This window comes from Phascolarctos cinereus, unplaced genomic scaffold (assembly GCF_003287225.1).
Source record: "Phascolarctos cinereus isolate Bilbo 61053 unplaced genomic scaffold, phaCin_HiC Scaffold_1;HRSCAF=81, whole genome shotgun sequence".
Taxonomy (NCBI): Eukaryota; Metazoa; Chordata; class Mammalia; order Diprotodontia; family Phascolarctidae; genus Phascolarctos; species Phascolarctos cinereus.
This window is the reverse complement of record NW_027555514.1, coordinates 84,108,297-84,123,733: the sequence shown is the minus strand read 5'-3', so window position 1 is coordinate 84,123,733 and position 15,437 is coordinate 84,108,297. Positions and strand designations below refer to the sequence as shown.

General features: G+C 41.6%; 1 protein-coding gene and 1 long non-coding RNA gene across 16 annotated transcripts in view; one reads left to right on the top strand and one right to left on the bottom strand.

Moving 5' to 3' along the window:
* The window catches only part of LOC110223913 (uncharacterized), a 78,100-nt gene extending 75,529 nt beyond the window's left edge, over window positions 1-2,571 (bottom strand). For 9 of the 12 annotated variants that reach the window (XR_013485922.1, XR_013485918.1, XR_013485915.1 and 6 more), the window contains exons 1-2: window positions 2,360-2,571; window positions 1,863-1,943 (exon numbers count right to left, since the gene is read on the bottom strand). This is a non-coding gene — a long non-coding RNA (uncharacterized LOC110223913). Of the gene's footprint in view, window positions 1-1,862; window positions 1,944-2,314 lie in introns of all 12 variants that reach the window. The other 3 variants (XR_013485927.1, XR_013485928.1, XR_013485924.1) reach the window with 2 other exon arrangements.
* A 268-nt stretch (window positions 2,572-2,839) lies between these two features.
* The window catches only part of UBE3C (ubiquitin protein ligase E3C), a 162,961-nt gene continuing 150,363 nt past the window's right edge, over window positions 2,840-15,437 (top strand). For all 4 annotated transcript variants that reach the window (XM_021009644.2, XM_021009643.2, XM_021009642.2 and 1 more), the window contains exon 1: window positions 2,840-3,096. In XM_021009644.2, coding sequence (XP_020865303.1) covers window positions 3,031-3,096 — 66 coding nt within the window. In that variant the 5' untranslated portion in view covers window positions 2,840-3,030. The remainder of the gene's footprint in view (window positions 3,097-15,437) is intronic.

Below are 15,437 nucleotides of genomic sequence, written 5' to 3'. Positions count from 1 at the left end.
TTCCTTTGATCATTTACAGACACTTGGGGGAGTGAGATATCTCTTTTTCTGTATTCAGGAAATTGTACCTGTTCATTCTCCCCCTTCCAACTTGGAAAGTCCCTAATCTTTCTCTAATTAGAAATCAGATTACCTAATTTTGTATCATGGTAAATTGTTTTATTTTAATTAACTGGTCTTCTTTGATTGTTTTTAACAATTGTCTCCCCTGGTATTTGGGGTCTAGTGCCAAAGCTGAGGAAGGCAACTGGTTCAAATTTGTTAGGCAATTGACACACATTATTTAATAAATGGATATGTTTGTAAGCCTGAACCTTTGTTTCCTCAGTCATTTTTCACCTGCTACCCTGGTCAAAAATCGTCAGTGGTTCACTACGTCCTTTAATATAAAGGTATGACCATCGAGGGGCAGCTAGGTTGCTCAGTGGATAGAGCATTGGCCCTATAGTCAGGAGAACATGAGTTCAAATCTGACATCCAGAACTAACTAGCTGTGTTGCCTTGGGCAAATAACTTAACACCATTTGCTTCAATTCCACATCTGTAAAATAAGCTGGAGAAGGGAATACTAAATCACTCTAATATCTTGGCCAAGAAAACCCCAAATGGGGTCAGAGAGAGTCAACAACAATAAACATCTTACCCTCCACGGTCCAGTTCCAACTTGCCTTAGAGATTACATATTACATTTCTTCACCAAATGTACATTCCAGTCAAACAGGACCATCTTCTACCTTTTAGCATTCTCACAGGTTGTCCCTCAAACCTAGAATACAGTCTCTTTCTCTTCAACTACTTGTTTAGAATTATTCTCTTCCTTGAGGGCTCACATCACTTGTAACCTCTGGGAGTAGGGTGTGAGGAGTGGGTCTTTGCAACAAAATGAGACCTGTTATAAATCACTGAATAGGAGGTTTATTTTGCCTCAACAGCAAGGATATGCAACAAAGATGCAGCAGTGCTTAGCTTCAGTAGGAGTGTTCACTCCTACCACCCCTCTTCCAGCACCTTCCTTACTTATGGAAATTTGTCTGGTAGCTGGGCAAGGTGTAGTAGGTAACTCCCAGTGAGTGAAATTTTTTCATGCCTTGGGTGACCAGGAAGCTAAAGGGAGGCTGGGACCAATTAGTTCCCAGTGACAACTCTATTGCCTTTTGAGGAAATCTCATCCTTCTTGGGGAGGACTGAATGGAGGAAGAGATTCTTAACTGTTTTCTATATCATTGACTTCTTTTAAAATCTGGTGAAGCCTATGGACTCCCTAATCAGAATTTTAAAAAAGCAGTAATTGAAGGAAATGCTAAGTTTCAACTGGAGGCTGGTGAAAATAAATATGCAATCCTCTCCCTCTTTTCCTCCCTTCCACCCATCCAAGGGGTTTGCGGACCCCCAGTTAAAAAACACTGTTCAACAGAATAATGTAACTTTTTTTGTGGCAGTGGCTTCTTTCTTTTGGTTTCTTTGTGTCTGCCCCACACATAGTAGGTGCTTCATAAACATTTGTATAAAATGAACAGAAAAGAAATACTTGTCCTAGCTAGTATTTGGCTCCCCATCTAACATTAAAATTATTAAGATTGTCACACCTCTTTAGATTAAGCAACAAACTCTTCAGAGTTCAGATTTTCATTGCTTGTTTACCACTTTGTGGGAAATGCAATTCAATTAACAATATCTACAGTTTAGAGGTGGAAGATATCTTATAGAATATCTAGTCCAACTACCTCATCTTAAAGATGAAGAAGCTGAGGCCCCAAGCGGTCAAGGTCACACAGGTAATCCTGTCCTGGATCACTGCTTTGTCAAGGCAGAGAGACTGGTGTAGCTCAAATGAGACCATAAGCTATGCCATGGAGGCTTACCCAAGATGGACAGGTCACAGTGAAGAGTTCTGACACATGGTGATCCACTGGAGAAGAAAATGGCAAACCACTCCAGTATCTCTGCCAAGAAAACCCCATTCACAGTGTTAAAATGATAGAAGAGTTAACACTAGAAAATGAGCATGCACATGCAACACAGTCACATACAAATTTGTGCACATACATCATACGTGTATATATTCATGTGTACATGTATATATGCAATACATATATACAGTATACATACATGCATATAGGCAGACACACACATACATGCACACACACATAGACACACAAGTTCAAGAACCCCTGACTTAATTGCATACATAAAGTTTCTAAAAGGCCTAAAACTGCACTAGACTTTTGAGACACTGTGTAATACACAAACGAGGACAGTGAGGCCCGCGACAGGGGATAAAAAAGGAAGCCGCTGAAGCCTCAGGGATCCTGACCTGGAAGACCCTGGGCCTCAGCATCGCTCCCGGTCCGGGTCCCACCTTTCAGAGGCGCTAGCAGGAGCCCACTCCCCAGGTGGAGGCCCGCAGTCCCTTATATGCCCCCGCGGGGGCGCGCACGCCCCAGGGCGCGCTCCCGCCGGGTCGATTTCTCTGGCCTGCGCGGTGCGAGGATCGCCGTAGTCATCGATGACGGGGGCGCGCTCGCTCGCCGGGCCGCGGGGCCGCGGACGGGAACTGCAGTCGGCGGCCATCTTCTTTCCCAAGCCGGCTGCTTCTTAGTGCGGGTCCGGGAGTCCGCCACCTCGGGTCTGGGTGCCCCGCGGCCTCGGTGGCGACCAGTAGTAGTGGCGGCGGCGGTGGCGGCGGCGGCAGGGGGCGAAGAGGAGCCGCCCTCCGCCCGGGTCACCGTTACCACTCCCTAGCGCGTTCACTCCCCACCCCCCACTTCCTTCGGCCGCCCCCCAGCGGTCCCCGAGGGCAGAGAGACTGGGGGGAGCCCCGGCTCCCCTCCCCAGCCCGTTCCCCGGGCCGCCGCCGCCCCTTCTCTCCCCTCTGTGGCCTCGGGCAGGGCGAGCTGAGCTGGGGTCCGGTTCCCCTTCCTCCTGCCCTCCCCACACCCCGCGGCCACACCTGTCCCTTCCTCCCAGCCCACCCCCAGACCGTGCCGAGGGTCTGCACTCACCTCCTCCTAGATGGGATAAGCTGTAAAGATGTTTAGCTTTGAAGGGGAGTTCAAAACCAGGCCCAAGGTGTCCCTTGGAGGAGCAAGTAGGAAGGTAAGAGACCTGCCTCTTCCCTCGGCCGCCCGGGATTCTCGCCACATCTCCCCTTCCCCCTCTTCTCCCCCTGCTCCCCCGTCCTCCTACCCCCAGGAATAACACCCCCACTGCCCCCCATCCCCCCGTTTGCCAGCCCCGGGGCCCGTGGGGTGCCCGGCTTGTGCCCTGGCTCTCTCCTTCTCCCGTCCCCATCGATGCCCTTCCCGTGGAGACACCTGAGGCCCCACCCCGAAGGTGGTGGTCTGGGTGATGACCCTTGGCCGAAGGGTCCGGGGGCCCTTTTTGTCACCCCCCAATTCTCCCCCCCCGGAATGGGGCTTTCTCTTTGTTGTTAGTCATTGGCACCGCTTGTTCCGCTGTCTTTTAAGTTTTCAATCAGATGGAAAAAACTTCTAGTCACCAAGAGGCCGGCTCACTTGCATTTTGCTGTTTTTAGAGCGACGGTTTGAGTGCTTTTAAACAGGGCAGAGTGAAGGCATTCGGTTGGATAAATCTTAGGCCTTCTTCCCGGCGGTTTGCTGTTTTAGAGTGATGTATTGAGCTCTTTTTAAAAAGGGCAATAAGAGAAGTATTTTAGTTGGGTTTTGTTCAGCTTTAGGATTGTCTTTGGCCTCATAAGGGAAGATCGAAACCAACTGAAAATAGTTCTAGTTAGCAACATTGGCATTTCCTAGGATTGGCAATTAAGTGATGGTTTCTGTGTTGTCATCCTAGGTGAGAAACTGTTTACATCATCCGTGATGATTCTGTTCTTCTATTATATATTTAGGGAGTATTTAAAAAGACTCTGAACCGCTAGGATTTAAAAATCGTGTTTTGACAGCTTGCAGGAATGACATAATTTTACCTTAGAATCAAGGAGAATTTCTGTCCATTGCATTTTTCAGATAGCAAGTGTGCTCTGGATAAAGGGGAGACTTTTTTTTATAACCTTTGCTAATGTCACGCTACTGGTTTTCATTAAGCCACATTTTGGGGGGTTTTTGAGTCTCAAAAGTTAAGAAATTTTAATATGGAGAAGTGGCAATTGGGAGCACATATCTTTTTAGGAATAAACATTAGGTATTTTTTGCACCTTTGCCACCAAATTGTGATTGCTTTTTATAATGTCTTCAGTACAGCAAACATCAAACTCATCTGTGTAGAGTAGCAAAGCTCCTGGTGAGATACAGTTTAGATTGAGCTTGATTCATTTACAGTCTAGTGGAGGATACTATACAAGCAACTGTTTCGTATTGCATTAAAGTTGCAAGACAAAGTGCAGTGTAGAACCTGAGGAGTAAAACTGTTAATGCTGAGATGGGGATCAGTGATGACTTCATGATGGAGTGGGAGTTTTGAGTTGGGCTTTAAAGCATGCAGCAAGTTAAGTTGGGATGGGGAACAGCTTAAGCAAAGGCACAGAGGTAGGATAATATAGGCCAAGTTGGGGTGTGTCTGCAGAAAATGGTCCAGTTTCAATGAAATGTAGAGTTCATGGTGGGGGTTGTGGGTGTGTAAATTAAACAATCAACAAACATTTATTATGTGCCTACTATGGGCCAGGCATTAGAGGCACATCTGCAGGCATCTGGAGATACAAATAGAAATAGTAAAACTCACTGCTCTTGATCTTGGACAGCTAAGTGGTGCAGTGGATAGAGTGCCAGGCCTGGAGTCAGGAAGTCTCATCTTCTCAGTTCAAATCTGGCCTCAGACCACTGACTAGCTGTGTGATCCTGGGCAAGTCATTTACTCCTTTTGCCTCAGTTTCCTCATTTGTAAAATTAATTGGAGTAGGAAATGGCAAATCACTCCAATATCTTTGCCAAAAAAACCCCAAATTGGGTCATGAAGAGTTGGACATGACTGAATAGCAGCACTTTTAATCTTACATTCTTGAGGGAATGGATGGGAAGGGGAGATAACATTTGTGTATGCCTGTATTTATATGTGTGTGTGTGTGTGTGTGTGTGTAGATACATAGACGTATACACACACATACATATGCACATACACATTGCCTTTTGGATATTTTCAACTGTCCAAAGCAGAACTCATTATCCTTTCCTCCAAACACACCCCTCTTCCAAACTTTGCCATTTCTGTGGAGGGCCATTTTCTGCTCAGGTGCTGCTAGGTGGCATGGTAGGCAGGGCTTGGAGTCAGGAAGACCTCTGTTCAAGTTCAGCCTAAGACACTCACTGTCTCTCACTCAATCCCTTATCCATTCTGTTTGCCAGAGTCTGTCAACATCACCTAATACATCCTCTTCTCTCCTGACATTGCCATCACTCTAGTGTAAGCCCTCATTCCCTCATTCCTTGTTTAGTAGTATAGCCTGGTGGTGGGTTTGCCTGCCTCTTGTCTCTCCCCACTCTAATCCCATCCACCATTCTGGCACTAAATTGATTTTCCTAAAACACTGGTTGGTTAATGCCACTCCCCTACTCCATAAACTCTAGGGGCCTTCTTTTGTCTCCTAGAATAAATACAAAATGATCTGTTTGGCGTTTGAAAGCTAGGGGTGAGCGCAATGGCAGTGGGCCACCTTTTCAGTCTTATTACACTCTACTTCCTAACCTTACTTTTTGGCCTCCTGACTGTACCTTGAAGAAAACATTCCTTCTCTGGCCTTTGGGCATTTTCCACTGGCCTGTGACTGGAAGGCTTTCCTTTGTCAGATCCTACTAATGACCTCCCTGCCTTCCTTTCTAAGTCCCAAACTTCTACTGGAAGCTTTCCCTATCCCCTCTTAATTCTAGTGCTTTTCCTCTTTTAATTATTTTCTATTTAACTTGTATATAGGTTGCTTTCTATATATTTGTTTGTTGTCTCTTCCATTAGATTGTAAGCTCCATGAGGGCAGGGACTGCTTTTTTCTTTGTTTTGTTATCTCTAGTGCTCATAGTAGATGCTTAATAAGTATTTATTGAATTACTAGCTGTGTAACCTTGGGCAAGTCATTTAACCTCAGTTTCCTCCATTGTAAAGTGGGAATCATAATAATAGCTACCTCCCAGTGTTGTGAGAAATAAATGAGATAATATTGTAAAGTGCTTGGTAGGCAAGGGTACCATGATCCTTTCAGTCACCTTGGCATTGTTCTTTACTTCTCACTTTGTCACCACCACTCATATCTAATCAGTTGCCAAGCTTTGTGGCTTCTAACTCTACAACATATCTCAAATTTCACCCTTTCTGTTTATGCAGTTACCACCTTAGTACAGGCCTTTATCATCTTTTCCCCAGACTTTTAAAGTAGTCTTTTAATTGGTCTTCAGGACTTAAATCTCCCCACTCCACTTACCCTTCACACAGCTGCCAAAGATACTTCTTAAGAACAGGTCTGGGCTTGCCATAGTCTTTTGCTTAATAAATTCTAGTTACTAGGCCTTCTAGGTCCTTGGGTGCAGCCTTTTGACTGAGTCCAAGTTTTGCAGAACAAAACCTTTTATTGAGGAGATTTGTTTTGTGAAGTTTGGATTCAGTCAAAGGGCCAAACTTGAGGCCCCAGGTTCCCTACCTCTGCTCTAGTAGCTTCTTCCTTCACCATCTGGCTCCAGCCTACCTTTCCAATATTTTTATATACTGCTCTCCTTTACAAGTAGTACAGGCAGTTAACATGACTTTCTTGATACTCACATGAGACTTTCACCTTCACCTTCAAGGCTGTCTATCTCATAGGCCTTAAATGTACTTGATAGTTTCTTTAAAAGCTCTGCTTATGTGACAACTTACAAGAAGGCATTCCTGATTCCCCCAGGAAGTCCTGTTCATTCAGTCATGTCTGATTTGACCTTGGTTAGAACTCTCGATGGGGGTTTTTCTTGGCAAGGATACTGCAGTGCTTTGCTATTACATTCTCCAGTTTAATTGGGCAGTGGTTAAGTGAATTGCCCAGGGTCACACAGCTAGTAGATGTCTAAGGTCAGATTTGAACTCTAGTCTTTCTTACTCCAGGCCCAGTGCTTTATCTGCTGTGCCACTTAGCTGTCCTGGAATGTCCTGTAGACATTTCAAATTCAGCATGTTCAGAACAGACTTTTTTCCTAAACTCCCCCCTTTTCCTAACTTGCTTATCTGTTGAGGACCACTTATTTATTCTTCCAGGCATTCAGGCTTGCAACTTCTGTCATCCTTAACTCTTTACAGTTTTTACCCGTTCTGTTTAATCAGTTGCCATACCATCGTCTTTTTCATCTACTACCTTTTCTTCACTCATTCAGTCACCACTCGAGCTCAGGTGCTCTACCTTGGACTATTCTAGTAGCATCCTAGTTGATCCCTGCTTCTAATCTCTCTTCCAGCCCACCCCACACACCAGCCAAAGTGATATTCCTCAACATAGGCCTAATCATGTCGCTCTCACGCTCAACAAGCTCCACTGGCTCCCAGTTGCCAAAGGGTCAAATACAAACTTCTCTATTTAGTATTTTTAAAAAGTGTATATAAATAACACATATTATGTTTTTCTTCCATTTACATGTAAAAACAGTTTTTAACATTTAAAAAAATTGAGTTCCAAATTCTCTCCCTCCCTCTCCTTGAGAAGTCAAACAATTTGATATAGATTATACATGTGCAGTTGCACAAAATATATTTCCATATTAACCATATTGCAAAAGAAAAGAGACCCCCCCAAAAAATCAAGAAAAAGAAAGTTTAGAAAAGTATGTTTTGATCGTCATTCAGACTTCATCAGTTCTTTCTCTAGAGATGGATAGCATTTTTCATCATAAGTCCTTTGGAATTGTCTTGGATCATTGTAGAATTGAGAATGCTTAAGTCATTCACAGTTGATCATCGGACAGTACTGCTGTTACTATGTACGATGTTCTCCTGGTTTTGCTCCCTCTCTTCGCATCATCTTTCCAGGTTTTTCTGAAACCATTGTCTTTGTCGTTTCTTATTGCACAATTGTATTCCATCACAAGCATATACCACAAGTTGTTCAGCCATTCCCCAATTGATGGGTATCCCCTAAATTTCCAGTTCTTTTCCACCACTAAGAGAGATGCTATGTATTTTACATATAGATCCTTTTACTTTTAAAAAAATCTCTTTGGGGTATGTATTCTTGATTTAGAGAGTCTACCCCAAATGTTTCCATGGACTATTTGTGCCCAGCCTGTGGTAGAGCATCCTGAGTTTGTATTGGTCTGAACAGCCACAGTTGGACACACTGTAACTTGACTCTATGTCATTTTGGCCCCTTTGAGAAGGAGGCAGAGGGTATATGCACAGTTATGTAGCCCTTTGGGCATAGTTCCAAATTGCTCTCCAGAATGGCTGGATCAATTCACAACTCCACCAGTAGTGCTTTAGTGTCTCCCAATTTTTTCACATCCCTTCCAACATTTGTCATTTTCCTTTTCTGTTCCATCAGCCAATCTGATATGTGTGAGGTGGGATCTTAGAGTTGTTTTAGTTTGCATTTCTCTAATCAGTAGTGATTTAGAGCATTTTTTCATGACTATAGTAGATAGCTTTGAATTTTTTTTTCTTCTGAAAACTGACTGTTCATATCCTTTGACCATTTATCTTGGGGAATGACGCATATTCTTATAAATTTGACTCAGTTCTCTATACGCTTGAGAAATGGGGCTTTTATCAGAAAAATTTGCTGTAAAAATCCCCTCCCCTAGTTTGGTTTTTTTTTTCTGATTTTGGTGGCATTGGTTTTGTTTGAAAAGCTTTTTTAATGTACTCTAATCAAAATTATCCATTTTACATTTTGTAATGCTCTCTATCTCTTGTTTGGTCCCAAATTTTACCTTTTCCCTAGATCTGACAGGTAAAATATTCCATGCTCACCTGATTTGCTTATGATATCACTCTTTATGTTTAAATCATGTACCCATTTTGACCTTATCTTGGTATAGAGTGTGAGATGTTGGTCTGTGCCTAGTTTCTGCCAAACTGCTTTGCAGTTTTCTCAGCAATTTTTGTCAGATATTGAGTTCTTGTTCCAGAAGCTTGGATCTGTTAAGCATTTAAATCTCTTGACAATCTAGCCTGCCTTTCCAGGCTTATTACAGGTTACCCCTCTTCATACATTTTAGTGTCCTGTCAAAGTAACTTCTTTATCAGTGTTAGATAACATTTCCCCTATCTTTTAGATGGGCTATCTATCCCCCTGCCTGGAATGTGAATCCCTCCTTTACTCTGCCTTGTAGAATCTCTATATTTCTTCAGGCATCAACTATATATAGTTCCAGCTCCTACACTAAACTTATCTTGATCTCTCACTTGTCACCCATCCCTTTATTACTATATATTTATTTTGCATATGTCATACATTTATTTACTTGTTTGAGTTGTTTTCATCTATTAGAATATAAGTTCCTTTAGAGGCAGGGGTTGTTTTACTTTTATCTTTGTATCCGTATTGTTTAACTGAGTGTTTAACACATAGTAGTTGCTTAACAAATACTTGTTGAATGAATGTATAAAGAAAATTATTGAACAGGCTGACCCAACTAGGTTTATACCAGAAGGAGGATTATTTTGGCCATGGTATAAAGGATTGTTTGGAGAAAGGAACAGAGAACTGTTAGGCTATAATAATATTGATGAACAGAAGCAATGAAGGCCTATATATTTTGCTATTGAATGGCTGTTTTAATAGAGAGGAGGTGCCAGATATGTTGCTGAGGTGGGGTCAAAAGTAGTTAGTGACTGACTGAGATTTGGGATATAGTATGGCAAATAATAGAGTTAAAAGGAGCAATAGGTTTGAGGGTAGATGTTCTCTAAGTTCTCTGTCTAGAACCCAAAAGAGAAGTCAGGACTGGGAGGGATGGAGTGAGTCAGAGAGAGAGAGAGAGTCTGTCTGTTTATCTGTCTGTCTACTTGGGAGTCATTTGCATAGAAGTGGTAGGAGGATGATCAAAGGGGAACATACCCATCCATACCTGTATTAAGGGGAGAGGAAGAGAATGGGGAGCCAGTAAAGGAAATAGGGTAGAACTTATTAAGGAAGAATAGGGTGTCTGGAAAGCTGAAGGAACAGAGAATATTTCTTAGTGGGGAGTGGTCACCAGAGTTAAAAGCTGCCTAGAAGTCTGCTAGGATGGTGCTTTTAAACTTGTCTTGCCCTTGACTATAAGTCAGTAACCTCAGGCAACTCACTGAATTCCCCTATCTTCCTTATTTGCAAAGTGGAATTAGTCATATACTACCTATCTTTACAAGATTGCTTGTGAAATCTTTATTACTGCATCAAAAATAAAAGTGAGAGAAATTGAAAAATGTAATTGTAATTATGTAGATTTCTGGATGCAAGCACACATTGTGTCTTTTAAAAATAGTTTTCTTCTAGACAGTATCATTGGCCCATCAGTGATTTGAGTTTAAGGCTTGCTTGGTCAAGCACCTCCATTTGAATCCCACTGGACCCAGATGGCTCTGTAGGAGAAAGTGAGTTGGTGATTTTGCACACCCTCCTTCACTGAAATCTAATTCATTTGCAAGTCTTGGCATCATCTCCTTGACGCCATAGTCATCTTCAAGAATGAAGGACAAACAAGGACCGAAGGAATCCAGAGAAACCAATATAGGCAGGGATGAGAGGGAAAGAGCATCTCTGGAATTGGGGACAGGAAATGCAGAGTCACAGAGTTTGGAGATTAAATAATTCTTCAAATAGGTTAGTATAGCTAAATAGTAGAGTATGCAGCAGGGAGTAAAATGTAAGAAGATTGGAAAGGTAGGAAGGGGCTTTAGTTATAAAGAGTTTTAGATGGCAAAGAGAAGAGTATATATTTCTTCTCTAGGGAATAGAGAATCATTAGAGCCCATTGAGCAAGGGTATGTGAAATGGTCAGACTTATGCTTTAGAAAAATCACCTTGGCAACCAAGTAGAAGATGGATTGGAGTGGGGAAAGATTTGAGTTAGAGAGACCAGTGAGAAAGCCATTTTAATAGTTCAGGACAAAGGTGATAAGGACTAGTTAAGTCAGCAAGCACTTATTAAATGCCTACCATGTGTCAGGCACTGTGGTGTCACACTGGGGATACAGAGAAAGAAAAAAGACAGTCCTTGTTCTCAGGAGCACAGTTATTGGGGGATAACAATATGCAAACAACTACATGCAAGCAAAATATGTACAATAAATTGGCAATAATCAACAGAGGCAAGGGACTAGTATTAAGGGGAAAGACTAATTGTAAAAGGTATGATTTTAGAGACTTGATAGTTGAAGAAACAAGGAGGCAGAGATGAGGAAGGCTCAAATTCTAGTCATGGGGACAACCACTAAAAATGCAGTGTGGAGAGATGGAGTGTCTTGTTTGAGGAACAATAAAGAGGCCAGTGTCACTGGATAGCAGAGTAACCAAGTCGGGGGGAGTAAGGTGTGAGAAGACTGAAAAGGTAGGAGGGTGCCAAGTTATGAAGGGCTTTGAACACCAAATGGGATTCTATGTTTGATACTGGAGGTAATAGGGGTTTTATGGAGCAGGGGGATTATTGCTTTAGGGAGACCTTTGCTTTAGGAAGATCATTTTGACAACTGAGTGAAGGATGGATTGGAGTGGGGAGACTTGTGGTAAGGAGGTGGATCAGCAAACTATTGAAATAATCCAGGCAGGAGGTGATAAGGGCCTTACTGGGGTGGTGGCCTTATCAGGAGAGGAGATGGCATATGGAGAGATATTACAAAGGTAAAATCAACAGGTCTTACCACAGATTGGATTTTTGCAGTAAGAGAGAGTGAATTGAGGATGACCCTTAGGTTTCCAGCCTGGAAGGGTGATACCCTCAACAGTAATTGGGAAATTAGGAAAAAAGAAGGGCTTGGGGGTGGGGCAGGGATTGGGAAGTTTGGGGGGTGGGGTGGATAATATGTGTGTGAAGATAATGAATTCACTTTTAGACTGTGTTGAATTTAAGATGCATAGATATCCAGTTCAAGATGTTTAATAAGCAGTTGGAGATATGAGACTGGAGAAGAGCAGAGGTTGGGTCTTTATGTTTAGATTTGAGAATCATCACATTAGAGGTGATAATTGAATCCATGGAAGTTGGTAAGATCACCAAGGGAAAGAGTATAAATGAAGAGGGCCTAGGACAAAGCCCTGTGGGACACCCCCACTCTTAGTGGATTTGACCTCGGTGAAGATCCAGTAAAGGAGACTGAGAAAAATTGATTGTATAGGTAGGAAATGAGAGACTTCTAAGGAGAGAGGAGTGTCCAGAAAACCTATAGAGAAGACATTATGCTCATTGTTTCAGCCTATTTACTTACTTCAGTTTGAGGGCCAGGCTCTGCCTACTTCTTGAGGGAATGTCTGGGCTGGTCCTGCAGTTGTCTGCTTGGGGTGTTGATTATTGTGGTATTCTAATATCCCAGGGACAGCTTAGGCTGGGGACCTGCAAGCTCTCAGTCATCCTAATTGGTCTGATATAGGACACAGTCTGATCACTGTTTCTTTGGTCTGGGCTCTGCAAGTTCCTAACTTGGATTTGGGTCTGAGTAATAGTAGATTTCTTCTGGACTAAGCCATTGTAAGCTAACTGGAAAGTTCTGCTGCTGGTTCAAAGAAACAGACTGTAGGCTTCCTTTTGGTTTGAGATTCCTGTCCTTGTTAATTCCTCTTGTAGGTTTCAGGCTTAACAGGGGCAAGGAAGACCTTACTCTACTCCTGGAGTCTTAGCCACATAAGCTGCTGCTTATTCCTGAACTTGCTTCTCTCTCAGGAAATAGTCTGTGTCTCACAACTGCTCCTCACCTTGGAATATCATCCCTAGACAAAAGTCTCCATCAGTCTGCCCTCAGTTTGTGACTTGGAGCAAGGTGGTGAGCAACAGAACTGTCAGATGGTATCTGTTCCTGCATAGTGCACAAGTTTAAGCCCCTCTTTGATGCATCTAGGATCTCCTTTTACTTTGTTACATAGCCTCTTCGTAGTATGCTCGATGCATTGAGTTCCAGTCGAGACCTTGTCCCCAGACCTCTCTGTTTGTCTTCCTGTGCTGACTTGGGTTAGAAATACAACTTACTGTGATTTTTTTTTTAATCTTGGGTTCTGTTTCAGGATTTGTGCTGGTATGTTTTCTAGATCTCTGTGGAGGGGTAGTTCACTGTTCTTCCTGCTATTCCACCATCTTGGCTTCACCCTCAAGCCCTTTCCAAGAAAGAGTTCTCTGAACCATCTCAGAGAAAAGGAAGCCTCCCAGTTGAGGGGGACTTGAACTGCTTTTCCAGGGTACATGGACCCCTCTGAAGGACAAAGGGCCTAGAAGGGCCAGCTGATCTGCATGGGGGAGGAATAAGTAAAGGCTGGAGGGGATCATCTGGAACTCTGTCCAAAAGTTGCCTGTTCTTATTGAGTAAGTATAGAGACTCGTTCCATAAAACTTCAGTCTAGACCCTTTTCTAGGATGACATTGATTTGCCATAAACATGGCTTCTTGGGAAGTAGAACACCCTCATTGTGCAATCAGGGACATATTTGTTCATTGAATTGGATCAGACATCTTAAGTATTCTAAAATTATTTGCCTTCACAATGTTTTTGCTATTATATAAATTATTCTCCTGGTCCTACTCCCATAAATCTTCCTCAATTTGTGCAAGTCTTCCCAGGTTTCTTTGAAACCAGCACTTTCATCATTTCTTGCATTTCCTCCCCATTTTATTTTTCAGTTAAGTGTTTATTTGCTCAGTCTCCCATATCCCAGTCTCATCACCTTAATTTATTTTTTCAGTCTTTTTTTATTAATTTATTTTGATTTATCAACAATCACTTCCATATGCTTTTGAGTTGAAAAATTTTCTCCCCCTTCCTCCCCCCCCACCCTCCCCCAAGACTGCGCACAATCTGATATAGGCTTTACATTTACATACCCATTAAACATATTTTCACATTAGTGAAGTTGTAAGTAAAAATTAAAACCAATAGGAGGAACCATCAGAAAGATGAAACAGAACTCAACAGAAGGTAAAAATAAGTGATAGCTCATCACCTTAATTTAAAAGAAAAACAAAACTCTTATCATGCATATGCATGGTCAGAAAAAACAAATGCCCACATTGGCCATATCCAAAAATTATGTTAGTGATTCTGAATATTGAATCCATCAGAACTCTGGTTGGTCACTGCATTAATCAGAATTCTTAAGTCTTTCAAAATTGCCTTTATAGTTTTGGTATTGTATAAATTGTTCTAGTATTATTTACTTTTTTCTGTATCTGATCATACAAGTCTTCTCAGTTTTCTCTGAACTTGTCCATCTCATTGCTTTTCATATGCCTTTATAGCCATTCCCCAATTGGTGGGGACTCCTTTAGTTTCCACTTCTCTGCCATTGCAATAGGAACTTGCTACAAATATTTTTATACATATTGATCTTTCTCCTTTTCTTTGTTCTCTTTGAGGGATAAGCCTCCTGGTGGTATATACCATCAAAGGGTATGTAGAAATTTGATGGTTTTTTTGAACATAGTTCTAAATTGTTTGCCAGAATGTGTATCCCAGTTCACCATTCTACCAATAGTGCATTAATTTGACTCTTTTCCTGCAGCCTCATCGTTATTTTTTTGTTGTCTTTATCATTTCCTGTGAGTGTGTGAGGTAGAAATTTATAGTTGTTTTAATTTGTATTTCTCTAATAATCTATTTAAAATTTTTTATTTTTAATTCATAGAATAAAACACATATTTCCATAATAGTATAATTTTAAAAAATGGTTGCACATGAAACTTCAAGTCTATTATGTATAACTTGTTATTCCTTTTAAATGCATAATAGTTATCATATAAGTATCTTTTTTTATTCCCCCCACCCCCACCCCCGTGGCAACCATTAGCACAAATATGTATTTATATGTAAAATCATTCTATACATACTTCCATTTATCATTGCTTTGTCTGGATGCAGTTAGCATCTTCCTTCATATGTCCTTTGTAGTTAATTTGGTTATTTATAATAGTCAAAATGACTTATTCACTCAAAGTTGTTCTTAAAACAATATGAGTTTTATTGTATAAACTGTTCTCTTGGTTTTCCTCATTTCACTCTTCATTATTTTTTTTTGCAAGTCTATCCATGCTTTTCTAAGATTATCAAGCTCATCATTTCTTATAGCACAGTAGTATTTCATCACAATCATATACTCCCAACTTGTTCAGCTATTCCCCAATTGATGGACATCCCTGCAATTTCCAGTTCTTTGCCACCACAAAGAGAGCAGCAATAAATATTTTAGAAAATATAGATTATTTTCCTTTTTTCCTAATCATCTTTGGAAATAGACCTAGTAGTAGTATTGCTGGGTCAAAGGGTATATATAGGCAGTTTAATAACTCTTTGGGCATAATTCTAGATTGCTCTCCAAAGTGGTTGGAATCAGT